General features: G+C 36.2%; 1 protein-coding gene and 1 long non-coding RNA gene across 8 annotated transcripts in view; one reads left to right on the forward strand and one right to left on the reverse strand.

Annotated features, from left to right (window-relative positions):
* LOC106088362 (protein O-mannosyl-transferase 2) overlaps positions 1-12064 on the reverse strand; it is a 135006-nt gene that overhangs the window by 96157 nt on the left and 26785 nt on the right. For 6 of the 7 annotated variants that reach the window (XM_059364112.1, XM_059364108.1, XM_059364109.1 and 3 more), the window contains one exon: positions 1032-1116. In XM_059364112.1, the coding sequence (XP_059220095.1) occupies positions 1032-1116 (85 nt within the window). Of the gene's footprint in view, positions 1-1031; positions 1117-2380; positions 2527-12064 lie in introns of those variants that run through there. The other variant, XM_059364114.1, reaches the window with a different exon arrangement.
* On the forward strand, positions 8499-9312 carry LOC106093316 (uncharacterized). Its single transcript, XR_001222330.2, has 2 exons — positions 8499-8663; positions 8836-9312. It is a non-coding gene; the product is annotated as an uncharacterized LOC106093316 (long non-coding RNA).

Below are 12064 nucleotides of genomic sequence, written 5' to 3' on the forward strand. Positions count from 1 at the left end.
TGGCTTTCACCCTGTTGAAGAATTTTCTGCAACCTTCCATAGACGAACTAGTTCTGGGGTCCACCATGGCAGTCGCTGTTTGCCTCTTGGCTTGGCAATAAGACAAGCTGACACAACCGAATCATTCAAGGCCTTCGTGGTCCGCTTGACCAATATTTCTATGTCCTTCGCAGTTTCCACTTCCCTTTCTGGTCTAGAATTTGCATGCTGAAATTTATCCCAATCCGCCTTTCTTCTGTTTAGGCAAGGGACCACTTCTTCAGTATTTTTGCCAAGGCTGAAACTAATATAATGATGATTAGAGAAGCTTTGTTTATCTAACACTTCCGAGTCGTGATATCTAGTATATCCTGCTCCTTTTTGGTAATAAAGGTCGGTTTATTCTCTCTATTACAATTCGCTGGATTTCAACTTATAATTTATCCCATAAGCAGCCCGTTTTTATCCAAACTTCCCCATATATGGTGATGTGCATTAGCATCCCCTTTCGACAATGAGGCTCTTTTTCCCTGCAGAAGCGGCTTTAACAAGCAACAGGGCTTGTGGGGTCTCGTTTCGACGTCTTCCCCTCCTGTTTCGAACGAGGCAGAGGGATTTTCAGTTTCTTGCAATCCACCTGAGTTAATAGATGTGATAGATAATTCCTTAGACAAGTGTTCAGCAAAAACTGCTGAGTCGTCTTCTAAATCCCCAACCCCACCGCTTCTATACACTTTCAGTCTCAACTTGTTGAATCCGTTGAATACAACTGCTTCAGACTTGTTGAGGTCTGCGAGACAGCCGGTGTTTAGTACGAATACTACATGCCTCCGGTCGCCGAAAATAACTACCTATTACGAGTTACAGAATATTCTTGCGGAGCCAAAATACAAAACGTCAGCTCCACTCAACGGCCCAAACTTGTTTAGCAAAATTAAGTTTTTGCTAAAATTGCATAACAATTGCAATTGCTTTTTTATAATGAGCTCGAGCCAGATTAAACCAAAATGTCATATGTACAACGAAACATTTTTAAACAGTAATTAACTTACCTTTCCCAGCGGTGGGTGAACGTCAAAAAAAAATGTCCGATTAATATACCAGCTGGCCATTTTACCAAAATGGGTCTCGTCCCAACTAAAAAAAAATAAAATATGAAAGAGCAACATTTAAAAATTGTCTAGGGAAAGGTCATAGCTGGATAATGGCGCAATAATTGAATAATAAATACAAACAAGTAAAAGCGTGCTAAGTTCGGCCGGGCCGAATCTTATATACCCTCCACCATAAATTGCATTTGTCGAGTTCTTTTCCCGATATGCAAACAAAGGACAAAAGAAAAGAATTGCTATAATATTGAAGCTATATCAAGTTATGGTCCGAATCGGACCATAATTTAATTGAATATTGAAAACCATAATATTTAGAAGTCATTGTGAAAATTTTCATCCAATTCGAGTAACAATTTTTAGCCAATTCGATCGGTTTATATGGGAGTTGTATAAAGCTATAGACCGATTCGGACCTTACTTGACATGTATGTTGAAGGTCATGGGAAAAGTCGTTTACAAAATTTCAGCCAAATCGAATAATAATTACGCCCTGTGGAGGCTCAAGAAGTCAAGATCCCAGATCGGTTTATATAGCAGCTATATCAGGTTATGAATCGATTTGAACCATTTTTGGCACAGTTATTATAAGTCATAACAAAACATGTCATGCGAAATTTCAGCCCGGATAAGAATTGCGCCCTCTAGTGGCTCAAGAAGTCAAGCGTCAAGATCGGTTTATATGGCGGCTATATCAGGTTATGAACCATAGTAAGCACAGCTGTTGGAGGTCATAACAAAACTCGTCGTGCAAAATTTCAGCCAAATCGGATAGGAATTGCGCCCTCTAGACGATCAAGAAGTCAAGACCCCAGATCGGTTTATATGACAGCTATATCAGGTTATACTCCGATTTAGACCATACTCAGAACAGTTGTTGGAAGTCATAATAAAACACCGTATGCAAAATTTCAGCTAATCGGAAAAGAATTGTGCGCTCTAATGGCTCAAGAAGTCAAGATCCACGATCGGTTTATATGGCAACTATATCAAAACAGGGACCGACATAGCCCATTTACAATCCCAACCGACCTACACTAGAAAGAAGTATTTGTGCAAAATTTCAAGCGGGCAGCTTTACTTCTTCGAAAGTTGGCGTGCTTTCGACAGACAGACGGACGGACGGACATGGCTAGATCGACTTAAAATGTCATGATGATCAAGAATAAATATACTTTATGGGGTCTTAGATAAATATTTCGAGGAGTTACAAACAGAATGACGAAATTAGTATACCCCCACCCTATGGTGGAGGGTATAAAAACGTAAAGATATCTGTATATGTAACTTACAATTTACTCCAATTGGAATGGTTGTAAAGCTCTATGATCCATTTGACATCTCCTGCTGATGATTTTTCTTGGTCGAAAATGAAATCGCAATACAGGAAACCAGTCAAATGCTTCTAGCAAAAACACACTCTTTGCTGACTTTTAATTTTTTTTGCTATACTATTCTTTGAATAGAATGCATTAAACAATGGTCTAAAGCCAGATAATATCCTGCAATAGAATCTATTGGGTTGCCCAAAAAGTAATTGAGGATTTTTTAAAAGAAAGTAAATGCATTTTTAATAAAACTTAGAATGAACTTTAATCAAATATACTTTTTTACACTTTTTTTCTAAAGCAAACTAAAAGTAAAAGCTGATAACTGACAGAAGAAAGAATGCAATTACAGAGTCACAAGCTGTGAAAAAATTTGTCAACGCCGACTATATGAAAAATCCGCAATTACTTTTTGGGCAACCCAATATATAATAAGAGTTTGTTTGTTTGGCGCTTCCTCTCATTTGGAATTAGGCCGGGATTCTCATTATTAGGTTACAATATATCGTATCGTTATTCTTCTTGTTAAATGAATTTGTTTTTCTGTATAAATGCTTATTGCTTATCCTAACGAAAAACCTCAACCGGCAGATAAGTGGCGGTTTGTGATTTATCGTCTCGATAATATATGGTAATATACAATCAGCTGTTTTTTGTTTACAGACTGCTGCGTCATTTTAAGAATGTTCGCGTACTTATCCATTAACAATTTTACAGTAAAAATTTGTGGGAGAGTAAGAAGTTTCTGCTGTGGAAAAAACCCTTAGGAGAAATTTGCAACCTTTTATTTACAAAACTCTCCAAATGTTTTTTTCGGACGAAAGCAAACAAACGACTTTCAGTAAAAATTTGTGAATGTTTTCGAGTACGTTACGAAGTACGAAGTTTTTTTTATTGTAACTGTGAAACTTTTCGCTTCAACAAATACAATTTACGCCATAAACATAGCATTATTGAATGTAACTTTACTTTAATTGGCCAGGAGCCTGGAGCTTCTACATCCATTCTGATAACATGACCCAGACAACGCAACCGCTGTATTTTGATGCGTTTAAATATGCTACATTAACGCAGACTGGTCCATATATATTAAGGAGGATTTTTGTCTCAAACACTTCAAGCACCCCCTCATCTGTTTTCGCAAGTACCCATACTACGGAACCATACAACAGCACGGCTAGTATCAGTAACTTGTAAAGTGTAATTTTCGTCTGTCGAGAGGTGGATTTGATCCCCATCTGCGTTTCTTTATCCAAAGTAGCATCTGTTCTCCAATATCATCCTTCGTTTTATTTCAAAATTGGTGTCATTTGTTTCGGATACTGCGGTGCCTAGTTAGATAAAGTTGCTGACTAACTCAAATTTGTAGTTCCCTTTCTCCATTTTCTTTATCTGCTCGAGTTTAGAGGGTTCTAAGGGAATTCATATCATCCACTTTGTCTCATCTCCATTAAATGTCAAACCCACTTTCGTTGATGCGCTTGCGATGGTTGACCGACCCATAATATCTAATCAACGCCGTTTTATACCCTTCACCATAGCATGGGAGTGTATTAATTTCGTTTTTGCGTTTGTAAGACATCGTCCGTCTGTCTGTCGAAAGCACGCTAAGGAACAAAGATAGGCGCTTGAAATTTTGCACAAATACTCTCTATTAGTGTGGGTTGTTTGGGTATGTAAATGGGCCATATCGGTCAATGCTTTTGTATAGCTGCCATATAAACCGATCATGGATCTTGACTTCTTGGGCCTCTAGATTTGGCTGAAATTTTATACACCGACTTCTCCTATAACCTTTAAAATACGTGCCAAATATGGTCTGTATGGTTTGGATCGGTCCATAACCTTATTTGTTTCGATATAAACCGATCTTCCGATTATACTTCTGGAGCCCCTATCCGATTTGGTTGAAATCTTGCACATTGGCTTTTACTATGATCTTTTAGTTAAAATGCGATTACAGAAAAGTTAACGAATTTGGAATTCAGTAGCAACTGAATACCAAAATCGACATCTTTAAAATCAGCTGTTTTCGTTAACGAATAGAAAATCTAGAACTAAACGACGGACAATTATTGGGTGTTTACTTAAACGACGAAAAATAAAAAAACTTTTTTTAGAGTATTTTTCTCTTGTGTTCTCTTAAAACATTTTAGAAACGTGTGCACAATCAACTAATAAGCGTGGTAGCGTCCTTTTCGTAATATGAAAGAAATGTCCGCAACAGTTTTATACGAATAAATTAGTATTGATAACACTTTCCCTAAATAATTGTGTACATTTTATTTAGATGTTTTTATTTAGATAAAAGAAGGCTACGAGAAGAATTATGTATTTATTATTTTTGTCGATTCCTCTTTGTGTTTTTCGTTTTTTTTTTTATAGCCAAAGAAAAAATAGCAGAGTTGCCAAAGAAAAAATAGCAGAGTTGCCAAAGAAAAACGATTTCTGTTAACTATCACTAGTGCAAACGATTTTTTGTTGACAAATTGAACTAAACGATTTTGTTATCAGTTACAGAATTGAATCACTGTTCACTATGGGTCAAACGGCCAGTTTTGCTGGCCAAAAGTAATTTTTGACATATAACAATTATAAACAAGTAATAACGTGCTAAGTTCGGCCGGGCCGAATCTTATATACCCTCCACCATTGATCGCATTTGTCGAGTTGTATGCGCGGTATCTCTTTTTAGACAAACATAGAATATTGAATAAGAACTGTTATCCTATTGGAGCTATATCAAGTTATAGTCCGATTCGGACCATAAATGAATGCTGATTGACATTGTAGAAGTCATTGTGTAATATTTCAGTTCATTCGAGAAGCAAAATCGAGAGATAGGTTTATATAAGAGCTGTATCAAGCTATTGATCGATTCAGACCATACTAGACACGTATGTTGAAGGTCATGAGAGAAGGCCTTGTACAAAATTTCAGCCAAATTGGATGAGAATTGCGCCCTCTAGAGGTTCAAGAAGTCAAGATCCCAGATCGGTTTATATGGCAGCTATATCAGGTTCTATATCGATTTACGCCATACTTAGCACTGTTATTGGAAGTCATAATAAAACACCTCATGCAAAATTTCAGCCAAATCGGATGAGAATTGCGGGCACAATTGGCTCAAGAAGTCAAGATCCAAGATCGGTTTATATGACAGCTATACCTGATTATGAACCGATTGAAATCATACTTAGCACAGTTGTTGAAAGTAATGCCAAAGCACTACGTGCAAAATTTCAGTTAAATCGGACGATAATTGCGCCCTCTAGAGGCTCAAGAAATCAAGACCCCAGATCGGTTTATATGACAGCTATAACAGATTATGAACCGATTTGAACCATACTTGGCACAATTATTGGATATCATAACAAAATACGTCGTGCGAAATTTCATTCAAATCGGATAAGATTTGGGCCTTCTAGAGGTTCAAGAAGTCAAGACCCAAGATCGGTTTATATGGCAGCTATATCAAAATATGGACCGATATGGCCCATTTACAATACCAACCGACCTACACTAATAAGAAGTATTTGTGCAAAATTTCAAGCGGCTAGCTCTACTCCTTCGGAAGTTAGCGTGCTTTCGACAGACAGACGGACGGACGGACGGACAGACGGACGGACATGGCTAGAACGACATAAAATGTCACGACGATCAAGAATATATATACTTTATGGGGTCTCAGACGAATATTTCGAGTAGTTACAAACAGAATGACGAAATTAGTATACCCCCCATCCTATGGTGGAGGGTATAAAAATTGTTATCGTATTTCGATAGTAAACAGAACAAAGTTATCGAAAATGATTTTTGTTATATAAGGCAAGAGAATGATTTTTTATCTAAAAATTTTATAGTTATGTATATCGACCTTAAGAAATCGGACTAATTTTCGCAGACTAATATAAGAAAATTATATATTTTTTTTACTTTCTGAGAGGGGAAGAAGAAGAGAAGCTGCTGAACTTTCAGAAGCAGTGAGCTCTAACACAGAATTGTTGGTATGTGCAGCAGCTATAGCAGCACGTAAAGGTGGACATTCAGTGTTAGAAAGTGTGTTAGGTGACACAATAAAAAGTCCAACAGCACCAACAAAAAATTAAAATAAATAATTAAATAAAATTACCGCCTGATGAAGCATAGGCGTTCATATTGGAGAATAACTTTACCAAGGAACAATATTGCAACATACGTCAAGAAAATAGTTTCAGAAACTGTGACATTTACCCCCATTGTAATGAAGTTGGCAGCGCAAAATTGAAGAGTAGACCTAATGACGTAGAAGCTAATGAGAAAAGGGTAAAGGTTCCAATAGAGCCACTGCTCTTACATACTGCATCTAGAATAGTGAAAATGCAGAAAGAAGTTATATACCTTTTAATGAATACAGAAAATATGAATGTCATGCATTTGGAATTGATTTCAAGTTATGGCTTCGACAGCAGTTCGGGACATATATATAATCATACAAGCTCATTACAAGTAGAAAGTACGGCGTTTATATTAGAGAATAACTTTACCAAAGAACAATATTGCAACATACGTCAAGAAAATAGGTTCAGAAACTGTGACATTTACCCCCATTGTAATTAAGTTGCCAGCGCAAAATGGAAGAGTAGACCTAATGACGAAAAAGCTAATGAGAAAAGGGTAAATGTTCCAATAGAGCCACTGCTCTTACATACTGCATCTAGAATAGTGAAAATGCAGAAAGAAGTTATATACATTTCCATGAGTACAAAATATATGAATGTCATGCATTTGGAATTGATTTCAAGTTATGGCTTCGACAGCAGTTCGGGACATATATATAATCATACAAACTCATTACAAGTAGAAAGTACGATTTTGGCATCTTCCATTATAACTCTTCGACTTTCGTCATCATCTTATGATATTTTGTGGAATAACCGAATGCCGTAGTCTACTAGATTTTGCCGATTATAAAGGAGGACCGAGATTTGAAAAAAGAAATTGAAATTTTTAAAGCTGTGAAATAAACCTCAATGAAAACAACACCCTTTACATTAATTCCAACTGTCGTAGATGGTAAGATTTTAAACATTTTAACTGGTACAAAATCAAGTCAATTTTGCCTATTATGTGGAGCTGGACCAAAAGACTTTATCACTATATCAAATTATAAGTCCAACAAATTTAAAGCAAAGGAATCTAGTTTAAAGTACGGAATAATTCCGTTGCATTGTTGGATAAGTTTTTTCGAATTTGTATTACACGAGGGCTACAGAAGTGACATAAAACTGAGGATAAGTTGGCCGTTAATAACAGAATAAAGCATATCCAAAATTTATTTTTGAGAAAACTTGAGCTGCATGTAGATTAACCAAAAAGTGAAGGATTTGGAAATACAAATGATGGGAGTTTTCAGAAATCACTGAAGTCGACAGTAATTTGATTTTTCACCTTGCAATTTTTTTAATATGTCTTTCATGCCAGTTTCCATTAAGTTCAAACTAATTCGAGAAATATTGTTTTAAAACCGCGGATATAATTATGGAAAAATATTCTTGACTTCCGATGACAGCAACAGTCCACAAAGTGCTTATTCATTCAAAATAGATACTAGAAAGTTCTGCAATGCTCGTCGGATATCTGGATGAAAATGCTGCAGATCCCGACATAAATATTATAGAGCAGATAGACTACACCATGCTCGAAAAAATAGTCGGACAAATAATATTCTTGATGCATTTAACAGAGCTTTGGACACATCCGATCCCCTGGTTTCTTTATTAGGTTTATTTAAGCGAATGTAGAACAGAAAGCGTCAAAACATTCCAAAATAAGTTTTAGAGTTGTTATGCTGCGAGTACAAAGATTCTCCAACATAAAACGAATCAAATGATAATTCTGATGACGTTGACGAACATGATATTTTAAGTCAACCATTAATTAATTTGAATTTATAAAATTAACTTAGTAATAACTAGATTAAATAAAAATAAAAAAATTTTACTTGTTTCATTTTTAAATTATTTTTTCTGTTGGGGTCCTAAAAAGTACAATGACCGGATGAGGGCTAAAATTTGTTATGTTATCGTTTAGTATATTTCATTTGGAACATCAAACAACATATATTCCAGCGCTTACACCTGTATTTCGAGCGTAAGGACTTTTGGCCAGTAAATGCTTTAATTTGACCCATAGTGCTGTAGTGCAATTCTCTAAATTCTCTCTTTATCGAACCAACAAACCAAAAATCGGTTGAATTAACGATTAGGTTAGTCTGTAATCAAAGGTTAGAGATTTCAAATATCGGTAAAAGTTACAGACGAATATCGATAAAAACAAGAAATGTCAACACATTTATTTTTATTTCCAATATGAAGTCGGCATATGTATGAAGAATATTTAAAAAAATTTTTTTTCTTGATACATTTTTCAATGTTAAGGAAGAAAGTTCGATGCCCTAGAACAACTCCAGCGCTGTACTCTGTCCTTACAAAGCGCCTAGGGGCATCGCATATCCTGCATAAGTGTGTCTCTCCCTACGTCCACCGGGACGCAAGCTGTCGTTGCATAAACATTGTATCACTTATATGTATTAGCAATCCGAAGTCATGGTTCTTCAACCCCAGGGTAAGCGACATCCTGTTTTGCAATATACTCCGTCACAAGGCATTTACCATCCGGAACCCAGAGCACTAAACGACGTCTCAATCGCGCGGCCATCGTAGAAGGTGTCAGCTCTACCAAGGAATTTGCACAGGGGAAGTCTTATCGATTCCATAGCATGTTCTACGTCTATCAGCGATCCGGCCGGACAACAAAAATTTCCTTATATATATTGAATTATTTCTTTAAAATTAATTGTTTGAGTAATAAATTGTTCATTATAAACGTCTTTATTTTTCCCGATATCGATGAAATTGAAGTACAATGACCCTTTCATTCCCATTGCGAATATGGTCCTATTCTATTTTCGAGCCCACTATTTTTGTAAATATACCCATGGTGATGGACATTGTAAGGTACTGTACCATGCATAGAAGCTATGTTCAACTTCTCCCCAAAGAGGGTCACACTGCGACATATCATTAGGACTCGGTTAAAAAAAGTAGGGTTTATAATTACGCTTAAAACATGAATCGGACAGTACTTATTAATATGTTAGGAATTTAAATACCAACAAATATTGGTAAAATTTGAATATAGAAAATGGTACAATTAAGAGGTAGCATCATTAGCACAACAACAAAAACTCTACCTCCAACGAAACTACCTTGAGGGGCAAATGTCGTTAATTGAAATGTCAAAGTGGTTTAAAAAATAAATTTTGTTTTACAACTTATCTTCTTCAAATGTGTTTTGTTGCTTATGTATGGAATATCGGATCAAATAGAACATATTTTTAAGATTTAAGAAAAAATCACAGCTGTGTTATCATCAAACCATTCATCAAAATCCGGTGAAAATTGCATACCATATGTCCCATAGTAGTTATATCGAAATATGTTCCGATTTGGACCAAATACTAATAAGTACAAGTCGTTGTTCAATTGTATATAACAAAGTATTGGTCTTTTTACGAGCTATATCTAAAAATAAACCGATGTGAACCATATACGGCACGTATGTCAAAAAGCCTAACATAAGTCACTGCGCCAAATTTCAGTGAAATCGGATTATAAATGCGCCTTTTATGGGGCCAAGACTTTAAATCGAGATATTGGTCTACATGGCAGCTATATCCAAATCTAGACCGATTTGGGCTAAGTTGCAGAAAAATGTCGAAGAGCCTAACACAAATCACTGTCCCAAATTTGGGCGAAATCGGACAATAAATGCGCCTTTTATGGACCCAAAACCTTAAATCGAGAGATCGGTCTATATGGCAGCTATATCCAAATCTGAACCGATCAAAGCCAAATTGCAGACGTATGTGGAAGGACTTAAGACAACTCAATGTCCCAAATTTCAGCAAAATCGGATAATAAATGTGTCTTTTATGGACCTAAGACCCTAAATCGGAGGATCGGTCTATATGGCAGCTATATCCAAATCTAGACCGATCTGAGCCAAATTGTCGAAGGATGTCGAGGGGCCTAACATAAATCACTGTCTGAAATTTCAGCAATATCGGAAAATAAATTTAGCTTTAGCGGAGGACGTCGAAGGGCCTAAGGCAACTCACTATCCCAAATTTCAGCAAGATCGGATAATATATGGTGCTTTTATGGGCCTAAGACCCGAAATCGGAGGATCGGTCTATATGGCAGCTATATCCAAATCTAGACCGATCTGAGCCAAATTGACGAAGGATGTCGAGGGGCCTAACATAAATCACTGTTTGAAATTTCAGCAAAATCGGATATAAATTTCGCTTTTATGGGCCTAAGACCCCAAATCGGCCGATCGGTCTATCTGGGGGCTATATCAAGATATAGTCCGATATAGCCCATCTTCGAACTTAACCTGCTTATGTACAAAAAAAATCTGTGAAAAGTTTCAGCTCAATATCTCTATTTTTAAAGACTGTAGCGTGATTTCAACAGACAGACGAACATGTCTAGATCGTCTTAGATTTTTACGCTGATCAAAAATATGTTTACTTTTTAGGGTCGGAAATGGATATTTCGATGTGTTGCAAACGGAATGACAAAATGAATATACCCCCATCCTTCGGTGGTGGGTATAAAAAGGTTGCTGATAATAGCAAACACTGTCTGCTGCATATTAGTAGTTAATTTTACTGCTTTTTTAGCAGTAGTTCTGCAATTTCAGAGCAGCAGGTTGACTGATCAAAAAGCTGGTGTTTGCTGAAAATTATTGCTGCTTAGTTATAAAGGGGATGCTAGAAAAAAAATACAAACGTAAATGTGTGTTTCTGTGGATTTTTATATTCACTACTGAATGTATACTTTTCATAACCTTTTTTCTTTAAATTTAGAAACCAAAGGTCATGCCAGTCATGTACACATTAGTAGAGCAATAACAAAAAATGCGAGCGAGTTCAGCCCCATTTCGGAATGTTTACCAATAGGTGAATCAGGTAGTTTCTTTACATTAATTTTCCACAAATTTAAAAAAAAAAATCATCTCTTCCAACAAATTTTCTAAAAAAATGCCTAAATTAACCAAAACAAGTTACAGGCAACATAAAAGATAGCATAAATTTTTTTTCAGCAGATTTCTGTGCTCAACCTTCAGACTCATTTCTTTGCTCAACCATTTTACTCATTTGCTAATAGAGCAGCCCTATGTTTGGTGAAACAGCAGTAATGTATGCTTTCCCATTTTCAACAGACAAAAACTGCTGTTTTATCAATCATTTTTGCTGTTTCGAATAACTAATTTAGTTGAGTGTACTGATATAGCTCCAATAGCATATCAATGCGTATACGTTATCCTTTATTTGCCTTTAAAGGGATACCGGGCAAAGAACTTGACAAATGTGATTCATGGTGTAGGATAGGGATCCCAAAGTCGACTTTCGACTTAGCGATTAGTCGACTTTTTGCGTAAAAAAGTCGAAGTCGACTTTCAATGAATAAAAAGTCGAATAATCGTAAAGAAATCTACAAAGAAAAAAATCGGCACAGAGACAAGTTTGGCTTTGCTAATGTTGCTGATAGGTAAAAACTGTTTACTATTTTATGAGCCATTGGTCTTTGGTTTACT

The sequence above is a fragment of the Stomoxys calcitrans genome, chromosome 2, assembly GCF_963082655.1.
Source record: "Stomoxys calcitrans chromosome 2, idStoCalc2.1, whole genome shotgun sequence".
Taxonomy (NCBI): Eukaryota; Metazoa; Arthropoda; class Insecta; order Diptera; family Muscidae; genus Stomoxys; species Stomoxys calcitrans.